Here is a 24,716-nt window from a genome sequence, read left to right as displayed (position 1 = left end):
GTAAGCTGTACACCTATGTTAATTTTTTTTTTAGCAAGTAGAGATGTTTTATTACTTTAAGTAGCCTTAAAAATTTTTTTTATTATAATAAAAAAATTTTTTTAAATTACATTATTGATGTACACTTACGAAGGTTTCACATGAAAAAACAATGTGGTTACTACATTTCCCTATATTATCAAGTCCCCACCAATACCTCAATGCAGTCACTGTCCATCAGTGTAGTAAGATGCCACAGATTCACTATTTGCCTTCTCTGTGCTACACTGTTTTCCCCACAATCCCCCACACCATGTGTACTAAACATAATACCCCTCAATCCCCTTCTCCCTCCCCACCCACCCTCCCACACCCCTCCCCTTTGGTAACCACTAGTTCCTTCTTGGAGTCTCTGAGTCTGCTGCTATTTTATTCCTTCAGTTTTGCACACCTATGTTAATTTATTTAATCCTCACAACCTCTTCTTACAGAGAAGGAAGCCAAGGCACAGAAAGGCAACCTATCTTGCTCAAGATTACACAAAAAAGTATGACTCGAACCCAGGATGTCTTACTTCAGTGTTCATGCTTTTAACCATATTAGGTTGTTCCTAGTTAACTTATCATTTTCTGTAATGGTTTGTAAAGACTTTTATAAAGATAAAGTAGACTTTATCCAAAGTGCAGAAGTCATCAATATGCAAACCAGTAATTAAAAACATTAATTCCTAAAATAATTTGTCTCTGAAGGATTCACTTACAACAAAGACATTTTTGTTTTATTTTAAAAATGTTAAAGCAGCAGAGCAGGCATAAATACAAATAAATTTTATGAAATGTTAAAAAAGGGTGAGATAAAACTATATACACACACACACACACACACACACACACAAGGTTGTACAACTGTCTGTGGGACATGTAAATTAGAAATGAATAAGGGGTTTTGATAAAGACAAAAATGGATAACTGCTCATAAAATGCTGTTAAAATTGCTCAGTGGTAAACAATGATCAATATGCAAAAAATTTGTAACTGCAAGTTTTCATTTCTCACTAATTGGTCATTCTGTGATTTAAGCAATTCTTTTTCAATCAAATATTTACTCCCAGTCCAAGGTAGATAGCTAACATTGCCAGCTTATCTTTAAGCTGGATTCATGAAGCCATGAATTCAGTAATATCTCAGCCTCTTCAGTGTAGGATATTTAATCGTATAAGTGGCAGGAGATTCTCCTGGATTTTTACCTGCAAGGAAGCATCACTCCATGACAAACCCTGGGCTGGTAGTTTGGATTTGGTGGTACACACTAGGTGACTCACCTAGAGTCCTGGGTCTAGGGAAGGCAATAAATGGCAGTGCTGGCAGTGCCCCAGGACAGACATTTAGAATCCCAATAGTCTCTTGAAGGGGCTACATATGAGGGAAGGCCTTCTGTCTTCTCCATTAAAGGTCCAAAAACTTTGGGCAGGATTTTCCAAAACATTTCAAGGAAGGATGAACTGTGTGAGCATAAAGTGATGAAGTCTTTCCTGTCTTCTGCCAGTTAGAGAGTGAGGGCCACCACTACTTCTACTCTTGTTCCTCTGGCCCTGGTAAGTGAGTGAGAGAAATAGCAAAGTAACTGTTGGAATCTTCACAGCCTTGCATCAACATAAGTGTTTCTGGAATAAAGATTGTATGGTCTCATTGAAGTGTATTCTTTAACAAGGATATGGCAAACCCGGGATGAATACTGTTCATAAGGGCCACACTAGAGACTAGGCTAGATCAGGCCGGGTTGTTACACAGAAGACTGTGCTTAGTGCACTGCCAGGTTTCCAAAAGGAAACTTTTTTGAAGGAGATAAAAAGATGAGGCAAGTCAAGAGCAGAGATGATTAGAAACAGGTCAGGAAGTCGAGTTCAAGATGTAGTTAGATGAGATGGCTCAAGTGTATATTATGAACAAAGCAGAGGTCCCAGAGACTCCCCTGTATTAGATACAGAAGTGTGGGAGTCAACTGGCTCACTTAAAAGCATAGAGCTAGGATCAAACCCTATTAAACCCTCCCAGCCCATCCCACCAGGTGCTTAGATTCCCAGAGAGAGCAAACAAGATACACTAAAACATAAAAATACACAACTCATCCTCCTGGCATGTCAAATATTTATTTCAGGTTGTAAAGGCTTTTATTGTTCTGAATGCTGATTATAAGTCACATGATCAAGAACGACTGAAAAAGGAGATTCAGGAGCATGTAAAAAGAACCACAGCACCTTACAAATATCCCAGAAAGGTAAGTATTCTAATTATAATGACTATTTGCTTCACGTTCTGGAGATTTTCAGCTGTTTTTGTTCCCCATTTTAATGAACATTCTCCTCAAACATGCTACACACTCAATGTTCCAAAACTGAAATAATGACATGGAGCTGAATCAGAATCTTTGCAATTAAAATGAAACTCTTGATTGGGTCATTTAGCTCACCAGACTTGTAAGTAAATATTAACTATTAAGAAAAATCTCAGCAATATCTCTCTCCCTTTTTGGTTGTTGCCAAAAACCCACCCCAGTGGGTGTCCTAAATCTTTCACCTAGAGTTCATAATAGAACTGCTATAGAATTGATTATATCTAAAGATGAAAACTTACAGGCTAACTTTCTTCTCTTAATATCAACAGGTAGAATTTATTCAAGAGCTGCCAAAGACTGTCAGTGGGAAGATAAAAAGAAATGAACTGAGGAAGAAAGAATGGGAAACAATTTAAATCCATTCTATTAATTATTGCAATATCTATAAAACAAAGACTCTCTAAAAACCATAAGATTGTAGAGAGGTGATAAAAAATTTGATAGTATGCTTATAAACTATTGATTTTAAAAATCTGGTTATAACATCAGAGACTGAATTTTCAAATAAAAGCCAGTAAACTCCTCTGCATTACTGTCAATGTTCTTATAATTTTGATCATATAAAAAGAATACCATTAATAGCTGAGATATTTAAATACACAGTACAGAAGCAGTTTCTGAACCAAGTCTCTTATCTGCTTATTTTCAAATCATAGTTGTATGATTAATTCTTTTGATATGTTCATAGACAAATCAGGACCAATCTTCAAGCATTGGAATAAAACTAAAAAACTTAGAAAAGTTTTTAGAAAAATAAAAATATCAGAAGATTATCATAATTGTCAAAGTACAAGCATCTACCTAAAAAGGCTACAGATTTTTATTAGTCACACTTTTATTCAAATAACTTAAAAATAATATAAGTCTTATTTTAAGGTCTAACTGTAAAAAAAAGTATCATATACAATTTTTGCTTATTGCATTTAATCTAATAAATAGTTTATAAAATATATCATTTGTGGTTCTTCAAAAAAGTATGATAAATTTGGCAAATGATAATATATGAAAAATAAATAAAACAGTGTAAGACACCAAGATACTTAGAAAGTCTGGGAATTAAGGAACAATCAGGATTCATACATGAACAGAAGACAAATGTTCAGATAACTCGTGAGTGAAATTAGAAGCTGTGAAATATAATTTTTCTCTTTTTTCAGTGTGTGCATGTATGAATGTAATAGCCCATTGTGGTCTACAGAACTCAGATATACTAAGTCCTCATAACTTGTAGCCCTATACATTTCTTTCTCTTTTCACCACACTAAAAGTCACATTAAAGTAAAAACATAGTTCAGATATAAAGCAAATTTATCAGTTCCTCATTGAAGGTCTGAGTCTCAATGAATTTTTAGTAGAAAAACACACATTTCTGTCACAACTATGGCTTGTTTCTAGAGTACTAGAAGTGAGTCCCCTGGGGAATAAGGCAGAACTATGTTGCTGGCTCTTTCCTTTTGAAGTGTTTGCTCCCATCTGAAATAACCACAACATTTTCTTTTTTCTTGGTATTTCCCAATAGGGCAACAATAGAAGACTTTGCCATGGTTTGGTCCATTATTAGAAACAACAAGTCTCTTAGATCTTCGGCCACACTTGCATAAAGGAGGTGTCATTTTCCCACTCTTCCAAGGGTCTTGTAGATTAACTACAGAAGTTAAAATAGAGGGGGCAATCTTCAGGGAAGAAATTCTCACTGGGGAGCCATCAGATGATGTAGGCTTTTCTTCATGAATAGTAAAGGTCTGCTTTTTTGCTGCTGGGAAAGCTGGGGGACTGGATGGATTCCTTTTAGTACCACCTAGAAGTAGCTGATGTGTCCGCAAAACTGAAGGGTAAGGCATATTGTTGAAGCTACTTGATTTGCATTTAGGTAATTTAAAGACAGAAACATTTGAATTTGGATCTTGGACTCCTTTTCCTTTATAAATAGTAGTATGTAGACTCTTATATGCAATAGACTTAGAGGCCTCAGATTTTTGAGGAGTTTCTTCCCTGCCTCCAATGTTTTCATGACTTAACATTTCAGATTCTTTTAAACCCATTACTCTTCCTCCAGATCTAAATGAAAGGTCTAAGTTTGAGTCACTAATGGGAGGAATACAATTTATATTTTGCTCAGGCTGAGATGCTGGCAATAAAGCTATATCCTCCCAATCAGCCAACATAGGTAAACAGTCAAGAGCGGAACTCATTTCCATATCAGAAACATGATTAGCCGATGAAATGGTAGTTGAAACAAGTACAAACTCTGAACTATTTGTTGAAGACTTAGCTTTGGTATTAAATGCAAGATGCTCATTTTTTATTTGCTTCTGAATAGGTGCATTGGAGTTGGGAGACTGCAACTGCCCCAGAGAAGTAGAGAACTTAGTATTAAAAAGAGATAAACAGCTTTTGACATTGTCAAGACCTGCTTTTTTATTATTCTGTAGTTGCAACTGATCTTGCTGTACCTTTATAGGAGAATTCACACCAACTGACCTCATTTCAACTTTCTCATGAGAATTTTCTGTATTTTTAGGCTCCCTTTCATGTGTGCCAGGACACTGAATGCTACTGGTGTAGGCTGATGTTTCTTCAACTTGATTCATATTCAAATTTCTGGCCAAAATGTTGGAATTCTTCTTAGTGGGAACCTATGATTCCACAGACAAATCCAACAGCTTTAGAAACTGTGCATTCACAATTTCTTTAGTACCCATTACATGATACAACAAAAAAGAAAAATGTTATCATTGATTGATAAATGATTACACACAATGTCTGCATTTCAATGAACTCATGCTTACTTCTTAGAGCATGAGATGACAGAATAAAGAGGCACAATGCCACTAACCTTGTTTAAGGACCTTGTAATTTTCATTAAGCAACCATCCCTGATCATTTTCCAAGCAAGAAGGGCAGTATTCCGAGAATCATCCAACCCTGAAGAAATAGGTATCAAACACTGAATTTAGTGGTAGCAGTGTAAAAAAAAAAATAGCAAAAAAACAACCTGCCCCCTCCACCCCCAAAACCTACCACTTAAATAGAAATTGGAACATACTGTTAGTTTTATGACCATCCACTAATTTTAATCATGATAAACTGGTCTTGTAGAAAGTTGTGGCAGCCTTACCAAGGAAAGACAAGATTCCTACATTTACAGAGAAGGTGAAAATTTATCAGGCAGTTTACAAAATGTGACAAACATTCTGTAGGGACCATGTTTTGTGAGTAACTTAATAGTCTTGTTCATTTTCTTTCACTAGTCCACTGTATTATTTGGGCCTTTGTTTATCTCCATTTGATATGGCCAGTTCTTTTCATTCATTTTAGCAATTAGAAAGCCATTAGATGGCAGTCTTTATCTTACAATACTTTATGAAAATAGTAATTTGAAAGTCTTAGAAACAATATGAATTATATATGTTTGGAGCCTTTTTTAGGTGGGAGGATATTCCTTATTAATGACATCACAAAAAATGAGATTCATATGAAAGCCTCTATAAAAGTAAAGTGATTTTCAATTTATACTAACCAGAATGTTCTCGTCCCAAGAATTCTATTCCTACTTCCTGCAGGGCACCACTTAGTCCTTTTGGTTTTCTCCTATAGAAAATCTAATAAAATAAAAGAAGACATATCTAAAAAAATGACTAATATTTGAAAGGCTATGTATAACCACTTACTTTTTATCATTTTTGGTTCAATCAGATTTGGAGTACGCTTATTTTTGTTACGTTGTTTTTATAATACTTTAAGAAATGTATTTATATGAACATATCAAAAGAAAATATTTTATTTGTAGAAACTCATACCCATGTGGGATAGTTTAATCATTTGCAATGAACGACAGTGAATATGCCCCCATCTTTGATCCTTACCTTGTAAGTTACTCTGAGATCAATCCAAGAATTTAAGAACACAGGTTTTAACAGCTGTTTTCTTTTACACTCATACTCCAGGCAAACTCCCAAGTCCCAATCTGCATTCAGTATATTAAAACAGAACAAAGGCAATGATGCCAGCAGTTTTTACTTATGCTATCATCATTTAGCATATATAGCATATAATAATATAATATATGCTATAGTATACTATATACTATATATAGTATATAATATTATATATACTGCAATAATATATAATAGCACAATAAGATTTAATTGCTTTACTAATATCTAACTATCACTCACTTTACATAACTATTAAGCAATTAGGTTGGTAACTAAGTTTCAAAATGGCCTTAAACACCCAATAAAACACTAATATTTCAGAAGAAGATGTCCAATTACAAGGTCTATAGGGAGAAGGTTATCTACTTTCAACATTCTAGGAAAATATAAGAAGCCAAGCATCTTACAGCAACCTGAAACCAAATATGACCATCAATGCTATGCTATCAATGGCACAGTATTGCTATCAATGACTGTTAATGGCAATGCTATATCACAGGCATAGAAAAGATGTACTTTTAATGGCCTATTTTTTCCTTGATGTGTACATTATTAAGTATGAAAGTATAAAAGCAAAGGATGTGAGTTTATGAGGATTCCTTTTATTCAAGGCTGTAGAAAACAGAACAAGAGTTCTAAATAAATCATTCTTTGCCTGGATTCAGAACAGAGGTACAGTCTAGGAAGATTCTTGAAGTTAGAGCTTAAAATTTTAAGGTATCCCAGAATGATGGTTTTAAAAACATGAATAAATTTACTTTTCTTGGTTAACATCTGCTAGACTTAGATTTCTTTTTGTGGCCCAAGAGGTTAACAGGTATGATTCTTACTGGAGATAAAGAATTACATGGTGGTAATGCTACTCATTTATGATTAGTAGATATAACTTCTTTTTTACCTGACCAAGTAACAAATGCACATAATTTTACTTCAGAAGTAGAAAGATCTGAAACCCCAGTAGCAAAAATAATTTTCTTCTGTTGCTGAATGTTCTGAATCCATTTACAGAACTGAGACAAGCAAATCTTCAATGGGACTCCTTCATCAACTTGAACCTAAACAGTTATAAAATCTGAATTCAACAACTGTATCCCACAATTCCTGAGCACATAATTAGGTATCGTGAGGGGATATACAAAGAAGACGTTCTAACTGGCAAGACTTTATCAAGTGAAAAGTAAGACACATGGGAGAGAGATAACGATTAGAATTCTTCAAGGTTAGGTTGATCAATGTAAAATCACACAGAAATATAATAATTAAATCAAGATGGACAGAAATTTGATATTTTATATTCATTTTTACAACAGTATTCTTTCTAATTTTTAAAGATTCCAATGGACTTCTGGAGGGGACATTATTTCCACTAACAGTGAATAAATTTAATTCTACATGGTATATAGCTTTTATTTACTTTTTGTAATGATTTCTGAATTCTAATACTTGCATCATATCTGCTTGTTTTTTGTTGGGGGATGGGGTGGGTGACAGTGAGGTGGACATACCTGCTTTATGCCTGTCAGTTCCATACAAAATTCAGAAAGAATTGGATGTTCCTCAGGCTGAACATAAACATGGAACTCAGATTCAATTTTTCCAGTTGATGTGTTCAGCAATACTGCTGGAAATTCAACTATATGAAAGAATCATCAATTGACACTTGAACATATAATTGGTAAACTAATACTGTAATCACTCTAAATTAAACATATGTTGCCATATGACATTATTGAACAATAATTATTCCAGTAAAAAGCATTTAAAAATGACAAAGTGGTGTGATGCAATGGTTATAATAAAATTACACCAGAGAACAAGTCAAAATATTAATGAGTACATCTACCTAAAACTCTTGAACATATTTCCACAATTTAATATGAAGACCATTTGGAAGTTGGAATGTACTCCTTTTTGCAAAGGGATTTTTTTCAGTTTCTATACAGTTGAGATTTGTATGTAGTCCTAGAACAATTATTTTATATGATGACATACTTAGATATTAGTTTTGTTCTTTTTTGTCAAATCAAATTTGACTGTAAACTGCCAATTTGTAGACCACCTTATTTTCTTTAACTATTGACTGGTTTATATCTATAAACCTTAAAGTGACTCAACTGGTGTTAGCTTTAGCACTGGCAGTCCAGACTTACTTATTTCCTGGCTCTGGTGGCGTTTCCCATCATTCCAACATGTCGACTCAAAATCAATGATGATTAAGTAGTCAAACAACTGGTCTGCAAAAGATCAGGGAACCCTTATGCTTTCACAGAGTTTAAAGTGCAAGGCTACAAAAGGCAAACTAAGCACACTACTTACTGGATTTGCTTCTTCCTAGATTTCCATTTCCTGATGCAATTGATTTTCTCCTAATTAATCCAAGCTGCCTAAAAATGTAGAAAAACCCAATAAGCTCAACAAAAGCATTCACACTCCTGTTTAAATAGGCTAACAAACTAATGGCATAACCCTTATTATTAAGATACTAACGTATGTATTGTGATTGAGAGGAAATTGAACTAGACATTGAGAACCAAAGACCTTGCTGCTTGTATTAACAGCCACTCTCTTTGATTTTAGTAGTCATTTTACTTGCATGGGCCATACAAAGTACAGATTTGCAAACTTACCCTAATCCTTTTTGCTCCCCTTATTTTACAGTAATACTGAGAAACTCAAGTTACTGTAAAGATACACTGAAAAACTTAAGTTATTTTTGCCTTTGCATTTTTTGAGTCCTTGCTCTGTTGAACAGCACAGTTCTGAGATAGGGCAGGTCCAGTCTTTCAGGAGCTTAAGATACTTGGATAAAGAAACTAGATCCATGGTAAACCACAATAAGGTGATATATGATAAAGGATCCCCAAAGGCAATAGGCTAAGGAGTCTACAGAAAAGGATGAGCTTACTGAGGTCTTAAGTGAGTATATTAGGTAGAGTTTACCCAGGCAGATAGATACGTCCTGTTTTTTTAAGACGGTGCGATGGGAAGTGAAGGAGCTGGGAATAATAGCTAACATTTATTTATTGCTTATTATACATGTAGCAGGCACTGAGTTTAGATGATAATCCCATTTAATCCTCAACAACTGTACGAGGTAGTCACTTTTGCTATCTGTACTTTATGGATAAGTAAAAGGATTCGGTAATTTGCCAAAGCACACAGATTTGCTATGTGAACCCAGGACTATACAACTCCGAAGCCCACGCTATTCACTAATACTTCTAGAAACCAGAAATGTGCACGGCGTTTCTTAAAATTAGGGAAAAGGTTTTTAAGGATTCACGTCATGAATTAAACGGATCACTGTAAGGGGGGGATTAACAGCTTGACGGGTGCGGTGGGGACTGCCTGAGACCGCCTAACAGCCTGCTGGCGCTGTCACGTCCTATCATTTCGCGAGGCCTAGAATGGGCTGACACCGGTTCAATCAAGAGTCGAGAACCCTGGTCCTTCCACTCTCGCGTAGAGGCCGGCCTGAAGCTATAGACCGAGGTCCAGCCAGAGACCTTTCAGCCCAGGCCAGAGACAGCAGGTCGGAGGCGCTGGGGCTGCAGAGAATGAAGGCTGACACTGCGAATATCCCTTCCTAGCCGCGCCATAGCCACCAGCGCCAGACCAAGGGCGACTCCCCGCCGGCAGCCCCTCGCGTACCGTGCCAACCTCTTGGTCGCCATTCCCGACACGCCTTTCTCTCCACAGCTCAACTGCCGGAAGTCTCTTGACTCGCACTTCCGGTCGGTTCAAACGGCCGGCGCGGCTGAGGCTGAGGCTGTGGCGGTGGCGGCTACCCCAGTAGCACCTGCGTTCTCCAACCGGCTTCTCGGCGTTTTAGGGGATCGGAGACGTGGGAGTAGTTTTTGGCGGTGAAGCCGCTTAGCAACGCTCCTTTGCTCTCTTACAACGGGCAGAGGCACGTTTTCGCAGTTTGGACACCGTTTCGAATCCGTCCAACCGCGCGCCGTTTGGCTGAGCGGGGCGTGGTTTTCTCCGCCGCGGAACCGGGAAGATCGCTGGTACCTTCGTCATTCGGGGCGGGCGGGAGAGCGCTGTGTAATCTGAATTGAGGCGAGGAGCTGAGGGGGGTTGTAGGCTGTCGAAGCCCTTGCTGCAGCCCCCTCAGGAGACGGCCCGGGCCAGAGAATCTGGGCGCGTGGGTTTTCTCAGTCTGGCATATCCTCCACAGCCTCATGGAGCCAGAGACAGAAAGGACCAGGAGGCACCTCAAGAAAGGCAGGAAGAGGAGGCGGGCCCCGAACAAGCTGGTCGGGGTGGCTGAGGCTAAGACAGCCTGTAGGAAACTTAAGGAGAGGCAGCCAGAGGTCAAGGTGCAACGCGGGGCCCGAGGATGCGTGGCGCTCCCAGACCCTCGTCCCAGCCACCTTCATGGCCCCTGTTCACCCTGGATTTTGTCAGGCCCAACCACCCTCTGGCCTCTCAGATGTGTGAAATGGAAATGATGATATAGTACCATCTACCTCAGGGCTGATACTGGCGGTTAAAACTGGTATGGTGCCTGGCACACAAGAAGAGTGTTCATTGATTAAATATTTATTGAAATTCGTCTGTGTGCCAGAAATTGTTCTAGGTTTTAGGGATATCCTAGTGTACAAAAATACAAACTTCCCTGCCCTCCTGCGGTTTATATTCTGATAGGGCAATGGTCATCCCTACCATTTATTGAGAGCCAAATATATGCCTTTCATCCCTTGAGTCATCAGATTTCTGTTGTCTGCCATGTGTTAGGCAATGCCCTAGGCACTGGAGTATTAAGGGAATAAGCTATGATCATTGCATATTTCCAGTGGAGAGATTGAAGATAAGTAGATATGATAAATTATATACAGGTTTCCCCCACTATCCGAAAGTAGAGTGTTCAGTGAAACCTCTCCTAAGCTGAAATGGTATAAAGTGAAGAAACAGTTACCATTAATTTCTATGGAAAATTTTTTGAGTGTTTCCAGACCCAAAAAATAAACTCTTTTAGGCTTTTCTACTACCATAAGACATCTTGCTGAAAGAGGCACAAAACAATTTAAGGTAAAGCAGATGGTCAGAGATACAGTTCAAAACTATGATGACCTGATGCTGAGATACTAAGTGTAGTTCCCAGGGGAGGAGCTTGGCGATGCCACTCTGTTGTTCAGGGCGTCTGCTGCCTCTATAGGGCTTGCTGCAAAACAAATACTGAATGCTATTCTCTTTTTGCCTTTTTTCATAAAAGTGAATATCCTCTTTGGCATTCTTTTGGTTGGCAGAAAAGGTACAGTACTAATGTCTTTTGGAAAAGCTAAGTGGCATAACTGGACTTTTGAAGTCGGGGATACTTGTAGTATATTAGAAGGGAATTACTGCTATGAGGTTTTTTTGCCTGTCAGATTGGCAAAACAAGTTTTAAAGGTTAATGTGGTAAAAAGTGTAAGGAAATTGACAATGTAATCACTTTATTTTGAAATAATCTCAAATTTGCAGAAAAGTTGCAAGAACAGTGCCAAAAATTACCCCAAGGCAACATTTGAAAGTAGTTGCTAACACAATCCTCCATCATATTTTAGTGTATGTTTCCTACATACACTAATTTTTTAGATAAATTACAAATTTTTAGGTAAATTGAAGAGAATGGACTATTAAAATTGGTAGTCATTATATGTAACTGATATGGGAAGGTATTTTTTTTTTGGTTGGGGGAGTTGGTTACAAACAGAATGTGTACTATAATCCCTTGGGGGTGATATAGAAACGAAGCTTGGGCTTCGGAGCTTGCAAGATTCCAGTCTTGGTTATGCCGCTTTTCTGTTCCTCCATTTCTTTATCTGTAAAATGGTGATAATATCAGCACCCATTTAAGACTTGTAATAATTAAGTGACTTCGTAGATATAAAGTGCTCAGAACTGTAAATGCTAATGGTGCTGAATATAAGCTTTAAAATGTCATGAGAAAAATAGCAATAATAATAATATGTGATGTTTTTTAAGTACTTATGTCAGGCACTAGTCTGTACACTGCACTTGTACCATCTCACTGGTCTTCCCAATAACCTAATGAGGTAGAATTATAATTACTCTATAGATGAATAAACTGAGCCTTGGAGGTTAAGGCGCTTGTCCAGATGGGTGTTTGAACTCAGGTAGTATGACTCCAGGGCTTGAGCTCCTAACCACTGTAGTATGAAGCCTCCCAGACCAAAATGAAAGCGGTAATTATCTCTGAGTTGTACATGTGATTTTTATTTTCATTTATCTGTTGTCTTTTATCTACTTAACCTTTCTCTACTACCTGACTCTCTTACCAAGCATGAAAATTACTTTAATAACCAGATGCCAAACTATTTTAAGGAAGGGAGGAGCTTCAGTGAACTAATAAAGTTTGGCTCCTTAGCTTAGACCACATAGCTCTTCCTATGATCTGGCTTTTACTTCTCTCTCCTCTCGTATCTTCATTGCTCTGCAAAGTGGTTTGGTTCCTGCCAAACTAAACTTTATGTTTAGACACAATGTTCCCTCTTATCTGGCTAACTCATTATTTTCAAGGATCAGCCCCAGTATTTTCATCTCAATGAAGCTATCCCAAAAGTCACACCCAAGGCAGTTTTGCTCCTGTACCTGTATAATAGCACTTAACCCCTATTGTTTTGGAATTACCTAATTCTTTCCTTTAGTAGAATGGACTGCTTGAGAACATGAATCATATTTTATTTTTCCTGTTTTCTCTAGCATGTCCTAGTGTCTACAATTAAGGTTCTGTATCAGTTTTTATTAATAATTCATTGATAATATATCAAGGTTATTGTTTTAGATATTCATTTCTAATTATTCAGACACCTCCATGTGTTTGGATTAATGCCAAAATAATCAGAAACTAGGATATTTTAATAATTTGTCTTGCTTTGTTGTATTCTCAATAACATTAATTTGTGATGCCCTGATTATCTTTGCAGAAAGCCTGCTTATCTACCATCTTATTTGCTGAAAACTGTGAAGTAACCCATGCCGGACATGAGATCCCTTGGGTCTCCATTTTGCAGTTCTGGGCAAATCCAGTGTTCCTAAACTCAGGTATGAGATGAACTTAAATGATAGGTATAGACTTGAGCTTTCAAACTGGTATCCAAGGATTATATCTGCCTTAACTGACATTTGTTTGGCATATAGAATGTTCTTTTATAGTAATTGTCAACAATTTAATTTGGGAGTTCCTTTATAAAAATCCATATTTTTGACTTCTTTGAAAACTCAGTAATCTGGCAACTGTCCCTGTATTCCCACAGAGCAACGATTTGTCAAACTTGAAAAGTGGCTTACCTGGCTTGCTTCCCATATTTTGCATACTTACCTCACCATATTTATCTATCTGGCTGCTATAGGTATTTTGGTTTGTAACTCCCAGTAGAGACGCAGTTGAATTAACATCATCGTATGATAAGAATCCCAATGAATCTTTTTTCTTCCTTTTACAAATAAAGGGTGAAGAGAATATTACTATTCTAATACCCTCAATGCCATTATTAAATGTCTAATCAAAATTGCTTCTCTATATGAACCAATAAAGAGATTTTTAAACGTATATATCTGTCTGGGGGAGGTTAGCTAGATACCTCAAAAATCATCTTCTGCACTAACAGTTATTGCTGTTGGTCTCTCAGTTTATCCAAAATCACTTTCTTGAAGCCAGTCCTACTATTACTGGTTTAGAAAGGACTGCAGAGCAGATAGGGTTCTGAGGTGTAAGGTGAGCCTTTTGTAAGGTGAGCTTAATTCTGATTTAAAACAAATCTTAATAGAATTTTGGATTTGAATGCAATGTGTTGTTTCACATTTGATTTGAATGCAATAAATAATTATCTCAGGAGATCTTTATTTGAATTCTATTCAATAATAGCTGTTCTCTGTTTCCAGGCAGTGAGTTATAATAAATTCCATTAGCTGTTCCTCACTACTTTTTTTTCATACTTCCCTTCTGTGTGCCTGTGACTGACTTGATGGTGTCACTCTTAGCTGTGTTGGTTTGATTTTTCAACAGCTGGTGCCAGCTTTTTCACCAAAACCACCTGAACAACATGGTGGTTTTTGTATTGCAAGGAATGAGTCAGCTACATTTTTACAGGTTCTATTTGGACTTCGGATTTCTCCAAAAGGCATTTAGACACATAAGTTAAGAAAACTTTGTATAAGTGTCTGAGTTAGGTCCTCCTATCCAGAGACTGGTATACCTGTCAAATCATGCTCTTTGGCAACCTGATGGAATAAGCAATAGAAGTTGTAAGATTCAGAGAACACATGTATGAGATTTGTCTCTGGTTTCCTTTGTTAATCTAGGTAAAACACTTATTTCTAGATTGTAATCTGTAGTTTCTAGGTTGATACTGTCATTTTGTTTGGGCTATGGTGTTTTAGAAATGGTAAAATTTACATAAAATCTGTATTTTTGGCCTTTTTTGACAACATCATAAGATTGGGTACCCATAGACCAGTATCTAGATCTGAACATCAGCTTTTCTTCTTTAGAAGAGGCTTGATGTGCTCTCCATTTTCCCAGAGCCACCTCCATCCTTATTAGACTGGTTCATCAATTTACCCCTAAGGGCATTTGAGCTGGTAGGGCTAATTTGATCCCTTGGGTCTCCATTTTCTTTTTTGCTTCTATTTATTGAACACTAGTTACGTGCCAAGCCTTAAAATTAATCACGCTATGTGCATCTTCTTTAATTCTCACAATAGTCCTGTAAACAGTACTTTTTAATTCCCATTTTATACATAAGGAAATGGTAACGTGCCCACGTTATAGCTAGTATGTAGACTATAACCCCAGATGAGCCTGAGGCTGCAGGTCTTAGACTTTGCTTTGCTGTGTCATCTGTCCTAACTTTCTGGTATGCTGTCCACTGAAGTAATAGATATAGAAGAACTTTGAAAAATATAAGGGTCTTTCCTTCTCTGAATTACAAATTTCTTTAATGTTTGTCTTTCATACAATTTGTAATCAGTGAAACAAAGAAAATTTCTGGGAGGGATAAATTTGGCTTTACTTACCTAGTGACTTATACATTAGGAAAACTTCTCATTTTACAGTACAAATGATTAAAGCCCAATCCTATCATAGCACTGAGCTGACAATAAAAGAACAAGTCTTTGACAGTATTTTAACTACTTCCAAGCATTTTTGTAAAAACCTGTTACAGATTTTCAGAAATTCTGCTTGTTTCCTCCATCATCTGATTTTCTAGCTGATATCATCGGGCTGCAAAAGAAACAAACAACTGGGATTCTGTCCAAGTCGGTGGAAGGTATGACTGACTCTAGTTTGATGATTTGCTTATTCTAAAAATATTATGGATATGCTTATAAGTAGATTTGTCAGTTGAGTTTATTCTTGTAAACAATAAAATTCAATTCTAACTACTTTAAGCTGAAAAGCAATTTGTTAAAGACAAGCTAAGTACTCAGAGAGATTAGACCTCAAGAACCATAGCCAGGGTTCATGCCTTAGAAACCATGTGGTTAGAGTAAATAGCTGAGGGCTGAGCCCTTAAAAAAAAAGACTTTAGACTTTTATGAATATCGTGAATAATTTTTAAACTGTCACTGGGTCTTTGAACCCACAAGTGTACAGATGGGAAGGAAGGTCTAGCCTTTGACTAATGTATGGGTTACTGACTAATCCTGCTCACAGTGGAATAGGTAGGGGGTTTAGATGCTGGCCAGCTAACAGATAAATATCTATAATAGCAGTGCTTTTCAAACTGCTGGTTGTGTTCCATTTGCAAGTTATAGCTGACCTGTTTATTTGGGTAGTGGGGTGAAAGAGGTGGGTGATAGAACAGAATAGAGCTTAGAGTTCATTGCTCATAGTAATGTAAATATTCCAATGATGCTTTTTTTGTGTTGAGAAATAAGTAATTGAACAGTTGCACTGAGAAGAAATGAAAAAGCGTTGCAGAGTAATCACTGATTCCTTCCCTTCTCTAGGACAGTGCTTCCTTCTCTGTCTCAGGGCATCTAACTTTCTACCTTACTTTTGTTCCCTTCTTCCAGTAGATACCCATATCTGACCAATAGCAGTGTTTGATTTGATTTGCACTGTATTTTATACATCTTCAAATAAATCACAGAATAGTTGTAAGATTCAAAACTCATGTAATGATATCAAGTTGTAAAATGAAAGATATAACCAGGAAAAAGCAATTGAATATGGCTGAAGAATATAAATTGTTGGAATTGATTGGGGGAGTGGGGTAGAATAAGAGGAGGTAGTAGTGAGAGACAAGGCTGAAAGGTAGGTTAAAGCTGTGTCTTGTAGGCTGTAAATGCCATGCTAAAGCTGTCTGTAGGCATTGAGGAGCCAGGTTATGGCTACCTCTCTGTCCTCTTTAGGATTTTCCTTCATTTTCCCATCCTAAATATAAAAGTCTCTAAAGCAAGTCCATAGCACTCTGATCTTCCTTTAATTTAGTTTTCCCTTTGGAATATTCACCTATTCTTCCCAAGTCTACCTACCACTCTTCAGTGGATAACTTCTATGTCTTTGTCTCTAGGTCTGATGGTCCCAGATTCCAGACCTGCATTTTCAGCTGCCTGCTGGATGTTGCTATTTGCACAGTCCACTGTTACCTCAATCATAACATAGCTAAAAGCATTTTTGTCATCCGTAAGTAACAGGCACCCATTTCCAAATCTCCTTTTCTCTTGGTGCCATTTTTCAATAAGACACTTGATTTTAGGATTACTTTTCTTTTGGCTCCCTATACACAATCTGCATGGTTTATTCCCTTTGTTCCTGTGAATCTCTATATTCATATTTCACTTTATCAGAGAGAGCTTCCCTGATTATGAAATGTATGACAGTAACCCTTTTCCCTCCCCAGCTTTCCCTCCTTTATTTTCTCTGTAGTCCTTATCCTCACCTGATACATATTTGTTTGTTTATTGTCCATCCTCCCAACTAGAGTTTAAGTTCCATAGGGAATTTTGTTGATTTGTTCATTAGGGAATCTCTAATGGCTAGGACAATGCCAGGCATATAATAAGTCTCAGTAAAAAATTTTTTTTGAGAGAACTGAATTATTCTGTCACTATGCTTTACAGTTTTTCTTTGTGTAGTGATTCTTGCATATATCTCTTTTCCTCTATCCCTTCCACCATTCTTAATTCAGACTTTTTTCCCCAGAGTTATGCAAAGCATTTTCTCATTTCTCTTTCTATTCCATTTTCCATACATCTTTGAAGTTGATCTTCCTTAAAATATTGTTTGGCTATGCCACTTCCCTTCTCCCACTTCCATTGTTCCATTTATGTACTGAATGATGGACTGAAATCCAAACATTTGAGCCTGGCATTCACATTGGTCTGTAATTCACATTTATCCTCCTTTCCCAACCTTGTTTCCTACACTGCTTCCCTACACAGAACTTCATTTCTCCCTGACTGGTCTAGTCACTGCCATACCAAGTTTGCTTTGTGCATTTCTGTCTTACCTGGAATGCCCTTTTTTCTACTGGCTCTTTCGGTTATAAGGACCAGACACTCACTCAGGCCACCTAGAGTAAGAGGGTTATTGAAGGATGCATGTGAACTAGAAAGCCATCATGAATCTAAGTGTCTCTAGTGAAGAGCTGTTCTCCATCCCTTTCATGGCAGCATCTCTGTTTTCTGTTCTAACTGGTCAGTTTATTTCCTAGTTAAATTATGGAAGCAAGCAATCAGTTTAGCTAATTTCTATTGTTTCTTTTGAGCATGTCTTGACAAAGTCACTGGTCAGTTTATCAATGGGTCACTTTTAAGCCAGGTCCCCACTCTTAATCCAATCAGTGACCACCCCTGCTTAAAGAAAAGGCTGGTGCTTGAGCGAGTAGCTAGGAGTGGAGTAGGTCTAGCTAGAACTGGCTGTTAGGCGTGACAGGCACTAGAAAGGACAGATATAATATATCAGCTATCTGAATTCGGCCTTTTCTTCTTGACCCAGCTAATCTTTTCCTCTCTTGAACCATCTTTGACCACCCCAGCCAGTAGAGTCTTCTTGCTTTCCCTTTTGTAATTTTTATTAATATAACCCATTTGGAACTTATTTTCTCTTCGTTTTCCTTTAACTGTATTACAACTTAAAAGTTGGCACTGGGTCTTATATCTTTTGGTCTTCTGTGCTTACCCTACACAACATTATGAGATTTGTCCTCTTGAGGTCTCTTAAATACACATAACATTCATGCAATTGTCCTTTCTGTTTTAGGATCTTTACTTTCTGCCAGTTCAAAAGTCAGCATCAGTCTGCAGAAGGACCTGATCATCCAGAAGTAAGGCTCTAAGAAAGTGGGCTTGACTAGATGCCTTCTCGCAAAGGAGAAAATGAAAACATTTTATTTCCCATTACAAGGTTGGTTTAGATTTAATCTGGTGTTGGTAACAATCTAAGAATATTCAGCAGTTCATTAAAAATATTACTGTTGAAAGTTCATTTTGGGGGCTGCTTTCCAAGTGACTTATTCCATCTTATATTAATGAGGAAATATTTAGGTGTAGTGTTTTCTAAAGTGCAGGATGTATAACATGATTGGTAAAGGTAGTACTTAAACATGGTCTTAACTAGCAGTGAAATATTTAGTGAGAAAGCTACTCTTTCTTCAGTTTTCTTTCGTTCTTTCTTAGTATATTAAAAAGAAGTCAGTACATCTTTGACACATCTCCAGTACTTCTAATCTTCCTCCCACCCCATCCACCCCTATTTTCTTTAATGAATAGAGCAGGTCCAGGCTCAGAGTTTTGGTCAGTTATGTAGCAAGAATTCAATAAAAATTATTTGATTGTACTTTGTTTTCTTTATTACCTCTTAATCTTAGCAGTGATGTGAAATTTCCTTTTTTTAAATAAACAGTTCTTTTGAAATACAATTATCAACCATATAATTCATCCACTTAAAGTATTCAATTACATAGTTTTTAGTATATTTACAACCTCACAACCATCACCACAATCAGTTTTAGGATATTTCATCATCCCAAAAGCAACTTTGTACTCTTGTTTTCCTCCAATGCCCTTAGGCCCGGGCAACCACTAACCTACTACTTTGGGTCTATAGTTGTACCTGCTGTGGATATTTCATATAAATGGAATCATACAATATGTGGTCTTTCGTAACTGGCTTTTTTCATTTAGCATAAAGTATTCAAGGTTAAGCCATGTTGTACCCTGTGTCAGTACTTTATTTTCATTTTAATGATATTGCATGTATAGATACACATCATTTTATTTATCCATTCATCAGTTGATGAACATTTGCGTTATTTCCACTTTTTGGCTATTATGAATAATGCTGCTATGAACATTCAGGTAAAAGTTTTTATATGGATATGTTTTCATTTTTCTTGGGTATATACCTAGGAGTGGAATTGCTGAGTCATACAGTAACACTGTGTTTAAACTTTTGAGGACCTACCAGACTCTTTTCCAAAGCACTTGCTCCATTTTACATTCCCTCCAACAATGTATAAAGGTTCCAATTTCTGCATGTCCTTAAGACTTGTTATTTTCTGTCTTTTTGATTATATCCATCCTAGTGGGTATCAAATAGTATCTCATTGTGATTTTTTTTTTTTTGTAGATAATTATTTTTTATTGAAGGGTAGTTGACACACAGTATTACATTACATTAGTTTCAGGTGTACAACATAGTGATTCAACATTTATATACATGACACTTCTAGGTACCAGCTATCACCATACCAAGCTGTGACAATATCTTGACTATATTCATTACATCCCGGTTACTTATTATTTTACCATTGGAAGTGTGTACTTTTTTTTGTTTGTTTGTTTGTTTGTGAGGGCATCTCTCATATTTATTGATCAAATGGTTGTTAACAACAATAAAATTCTGTATAGGGGAGTCAATGCTCAATGCACAACCATTAATGCACCCCAAGCCTAATTTTCGTCAGTCTCCAATCTTCTGAGGCATAACAAACAAGTTCTTACATGGAGAACAAATTCTTACATAGTGAATAAGTTCTTACATGGTGAACAGTACAAGGGCAGCCATCACAGAAACCTTCGGTTTTGCTCATGCATTATGAACTATAAACAGTCAGTTCAAATATGAATACTCATTTGATTTTTATACTTGATTTATATGTGGATACCACATTTCTCTCTTTATTATTATTATTTTTAATAAAATGCTGAAGTGGTAGGTAGATACAAGATAAAGGTAGAAAACATAGTTTAGTGTTGTAAGAGAGCAAATGTAGATGATTAGGTGTGTGCCTGTAGACTATGTGTTAATCCAAGCTAGACAAGGCAATAAAACATCCACGTATGCAGAAGATTTCTCAGAACAGGGGGGGTGAGGTTCTAAGCCTCACCTCTGTTGATCCCCAATTTCTCACCTGATGAGCCCCCCGCGACTGTGCCTGTCTTAGGTTGTTCCTCCCTTGAGGAATCTTACCTGTCTCTGGCTAACCAGTCATCTTCTGGGGCCATACAGGGAAATGTAAAGTTGGTAAGTGAGAGAGAAGCCTTATTGTTTGAAATGGTTAGCTTTTTATTTCTTTGCATATTTATGCCCTGCAGCTTCTATGCGCAGCATTTGTCTTGAGGTATCTTTACCACTTGGAGGAGTTATGATACTCGGTAAATTTGATATGAGGCACGAATTCTATTTAGGGTTGTAATTAGGAAGGAAGAAGAAAAGCTATAGAAGTAGCAGGCAGCAGAAAACCTGGGAAGATTGATTATTTCTTTGACATATCTTCTTGTAGAGTCACTTCAGCATGTATAGTTTTTAAGCTACTACTTAAATTGCGCACACACATTAACATAATAGGAGTATAGTTACATAACCAAAGCATACCTGTAATTACCAGCCCTCTCCAGTGAAACCAAGAAAACCAGTTAGGCACCTTAGGCATTTGTGAAAATTTATCTATGATATGGTGGATATTGTCCAACTGAACTGGAACAGTCTGAGAGAAATCAGACAAATTAAAACAACCCATTCCTGGGGACTGTTCACATCCCATATGTTCTTTTAACTGTAAATAGTCTGTAGTTGTAAGATTTTGGAGCGCTACAATTTGCACTTCTCCTAATTCTTGGTTGAGTTCCAACAGTATAGATCCAGTCAAATTTGTTGTTTTACTGTATACACAGGCCAGCTTAGATATCTCCTTCCTCATTCCCATGGCAAGTCCAGGAACTGGTGGGATGAGTGCATCTACAGCTGTAGCAGTGCATGGATCTTTGTTGGGGTTTTTTGATGATCATCTTCTGGCATGAGTCTTCCAGAGAGTGCTGATGTTGGAAGTTCTTTTTCATATCGTATCTTAGTTCATTCTTGGGGCAGCCCAATTAGGCTTTGATCCTCTGTCTAAACACAAACAGACCCTTTGCCTACACTTTTATATGCCCTTTACATCCTTGTGTAGAACTCATTGGAGGTCACCACACAGGAACTGCCTTTTTTTTTTTTTTTGGTATCATTAATCTACACTTACATGATGAATATTATGTTTACTAGGCTCTCCCCTATACCAGGTCCCCCCTATAAACCCCTTTACAGTCACTGTCCATCAGCATAGCAAAATGTTGTAGAATCACTACTTGCCTTCTCTGTATTGTACAGCCCTCCCTTTTCTCCTACCCCCCCATGCATGCTAATCTTAATACCCCCCTACTTCTCCCCCCCCCCTTATCCCTCCCTACCCACCCATCCTCCCCAGTCCCTTTCCCTTTGGTACCTGTTAGTCCATTCTTGAGTTCTGTGATTCTGCTGCTGTTTTGTTCCTTCAGTTTTTCCTTTGTTCTTATATTCCACAGATAAGTGAAATCATTTGGTATTTCTCTTTCTCCGCTTGGCTTGTTTCACTGAGCATAATACCCTCCAGCTCCATCCATGTTGCTGCAAATGGTTGGATTTGTTCTTTTCTTATGGCTGAGTAGTATTCCATTGTGTATATGTACCACATCTTCTTTATCCATTCATCTATCGATGGACATTAAGGTTGCTTCCAATTCTTGGCTATTGTAAATAATGCTGCGATAAACATAGGGGTGCACTGATCTTTCTCATACTTGATTGCTGCATTCTTAGGGTAAATTCCTAGGAGTGCAGTTCCTGGGTCAAATGGTAGGTTTGTTTTGAGCATTTTGATGTCCCTCCTTTCCACAATGGTTGAACTAACTTACATTCCCACCAGCAGTGTAGGAGGTTTCCCCTTTCTCCACAGCCTCGCCAACATTTGTTGTTGTTTGTCTTTTGGATGGCAGCCATCCTTAATGGTGTGAGGTGATACCTCATTGTAGTTTTAATTTGCATTTCTCTGATAATTAGCGATGTGGAGCATCTTTTCATGTGTCTCTTGGCCATCTGTATTTCTTTTTTGGAGAACTGTCTGTTCAGTTCCTCTGCCCATTTTTTAATTGGGTTATTTTTGTTTTGTTTGTTGAGGCATGTGAGCTCTTTATATATTCTGGACGTCAAGCCTTTATCGGATGTGTCATTTTCAAAGATATTCTCCCATAATGTAGGGTTCCTTTTTGTTCTATTGATGGTGTCTTTTGCTGTACAGAAGCTTTTCAGCTTAATATAGTCCCACTTATTCATTTTTGCTGTTGTTTTCCTTGCCCGGGGAGATATGTTCAAGAAGAGGTCACTCATGTTTATGTCTAAGAGGTTTTTGCCTATTTTTTCTTCCAAGAGTTTAATAGTTTCATGACTTACATTCAGGTCTTTGATCCATTTTGAGTTTACTTTTATATATGGGGTTAGACAATGGTCCGGTTTCATTCTCCTACATGTAGCTGTCCAGCTTTGCCAGCACCATCTGTTGAAGACCCTGTCATTTCACCATTGTATGTCCATGGCTTCTTTATCAAATATTAATTGACCATATATGTCTGGGTTAATGTGTGGATTCTCTAGTCTGTTCCATTGGTCTTTGGCTCTGCTCTTGTGCCAGTACCAAATTGTCTTGATTAGTATGGCTTTATAGTAGAGCTTGAAGTTGGAGAGTGAGATCCCCCCTACTTTATTCTTGTTTCTCAGGATTGCTTTGGCTATTTGGGGTCTTTGGTGTTTCCATATGAATTTTTGAATTATTTGTTCCAGTTCATTGAAGAATGTTGCTGGTAGTTTCATAGGGATTGCATCAAATCTGTATATTGCTTTGGGCAGGATGGCCATTTTGACGATATTAAATCTTCCTAGCCACGAGCATGGGATGAGTTTCCATCTGTTAGTGTCACCTTTAATTTCTCTTAAGAGTGACTTGTAGTTTTCAGAGTATAAGTCTTTCACTTCTTTGGTTAGGTTTGTTCCTAGGTATTTTATTTTTTTTGATGCAATTGTGAATGGAGTTGTTTTCCTGATTTCTCTTTCTGTTGGTTCATTGTTAGTGTATAGGAAAGCCACAGATTTCTGTGTGTTAATTTTGTATCCTGCAACTTTGCTGTATTCCGATATCAGTTCTAGTAGTTTTGGAGTGGAGTCTCTTGGGTTTTTTATGTACAGTACCATGTCATCTGCAAATAGTGACAGTTTAACTTCTTTACCATTCTGGATTCCTTGTATTTCTTTGTTTTGTCTGATTGCCGTGGCTAGGACCTCCAGTACTATGTTAAATAACAGTGGAGAGAGTGGGCATCCCTGTCTAGTTCCCGATCTCAGAGGAAATGCTTTCAGCTTCTCGCTGTTCAATATAATGTTGGCTGTGGCTTTATCATAGATGGCCTTTATTATGTTGAGGTACTTGCCCTCTATTCCCATTTTGCTGAGAGTTTTTATCATGAATGGATGTTGAACTTTGTCAAATGCTTTTTCAGCATCTATGGAGATGATCATGTGGTTTTTGTCTTTCTTTTTGTTGATGTGGTGGATGATGTTGATGGACTTTCGAATGTTGTACCATCCTTGCATCCCTGGGATGAATCCCACTTGGTCATGGTGTATGATTCTTTTGATGTATTTTTGAATTCGGTTTGTTAATATTTTGTTGAGAATTTTTGCATCTACGTTCATCAGGGATATTGGTCTGTAGTTTTCTTTTTTGGTGGGGTCTTTGCCTGGTTTTGGTATTAGGGTGATGTTAGCTTCATAGAATGAGTTTGGGAGTATCCCCTCCTCCTCTATTTTTTGGAAAACTTTAAGGAGAATGGGTATTATGTCTTCCCTGTATGTCTGATAACATTTCGAGGTAAATCCATCTGGCCCGGGGGTTTTGTTCTTTGGTAGTTTTTTGATTACCGCTTCAATTTCATTGCTGGTAATTGGTCTGTTTAGATTTTCTGTTTCTTTCTGGGTCAATCTTGGAAGGTTGTGTTTTTCTAGGAAGTTGTCCATTTCTCCTAGGTTTCCCAGCTTGTTTGCATATAGGTTTTCTTAGTGTTCTCTAATAACTCTTTGTATTTCTGTGGGGTCCGTCG

The 24,716-nt window shown here is 37.3% G+C and overlaps 3 protein-coding genes across 6 annotated transcripts in view; 2 read left to right on the top strand and 1 right to left on the bottom strand.

The window, feature by feature from the left end:
- Positions 1–2,776, top strand: part of ACSM3 (acyl-CoA synthetase medium chain family member 3) — a 41,091-nt gene extending 38,315 nt beyond the window's left edge. Inside the window, exons 12-13 of the mRNA XM_036899364.2 lie at positions 2,137–2,256; positions 2,643–2,776. Coding sequence (XP_036755259.2) covers positions 2,137–2,256; positions 2,643–2,729 — 207 coding nt within the window. The 3' untranslated portion in view covers positions 2,730–2,776. The remainder of the gene's footprint in view (positions 1–2,136; positions 2,257–2,642) is intronic.
- On the bottom strand, positions 844–10,317 carry ERI2 (ERI1 exoribonuclease family member 2). Of its 4 annotated transcripts, none has more exons than XM_036899344.2 (10): positions 9,963–10,296; positions 8,628–8,695; positions 8,462–8,545; positions 7,817–7,944; positions 7,210–7,366; positions 6,240–6,340; positions 5,894–5,975; positions 5,210–5,298; positions 4,855–5,009; positions 844–1,570 (listed from the first exon to the last, which is right to left on the bottom strand). In XM_036899344.2, the coding sequence occupies exons 1-10, from the start codon at positions 9,983–9,985 to the stop codon at positions 1,525–1,527; spliced, it is 933 nt and encodes a 310-aa protein (XP_036755239.1). In that variant the 5' UTR covers positions 9,986–10,296; the 3' UTR covers positions 844–1,524. The 4 variants fall into 4 exon arrangements, with proteins under 4 accessions (XP_036755239.1, XP_036755230.2, XP_036755234.2 ...); XM_036899352.2 differs by lacking the exon at positions 844–1,570 and adding an exon at positions 4,546–4,718; XM_036899335.2 differs by lacking the exon at positions 844–1,570 and having other exon boundaries at positions 2,110–5,009; positions 9,963–10,300.
- Positions 10,318–10,498: 181 nt separating this feature from the next.
- The window catches only part of REXO5 (RNA exonuclease 5), a 56,211-nt gene continuing 41,993 nt past the window's right edge, over positions 10,499–24,716 (top strand). Inside the window, 6 exon segments of the mRNA XM_057487974.1 lie at positions 10,499–10,636; positions 13,247–13,318; positions 13,321–13,364; positions 14,329–14,459; positions 15,488–15,592; positions 18,532–18,675. Coding sequence (XP_057343957.1) covers positions 10,499–10,636; positions 13,247–13,318; positions 13,321–13,364; positions 14,329–14,459; positions 15,488–15,592; positions 18,532–18,675 — 634 coding nt within the window.

This window comes from Manis pentadactyla, chromosome 10, assembly GCF_030020395.1.
Source record: "Manis pentadactyla isolate mManPen7 chromosome 10, mManPen7.hap1, whole genome shotgun sequence".
NCBI lineage: Eukaryota > Metazoa > Chordata > Mammalia > Pholidota > Manidae > Manis > Manis pentadactyla.
Note: the sequence above shows the minus strand (reverse complement) of the source record. Positions and strands in the feature narration are given on the sequence as shown.

Bases quoted from the DNA above. Each gene is read 5' to 3' on its own strand.
- ERI2 (XM_036899335.2), bottom strand. From the start codon at position 9,985: ATGGCGACCAAGAGGTTGGCACG. The intron at 6,341-7,209 runs GTAAAAAAGAAG...TACTGAATGCAG, and splicing joins TGCATTTGTTACTTGGTCAG to ATTGGGACTTGGGAGTTTGC. The intron at 5,299-5,893 runs GTTAGTATAAAT...CTATTTCTTCAG, and splicing joins CTTGGGACGAGAACATTCTG to GGTTGGATGATTCTCGGAAT.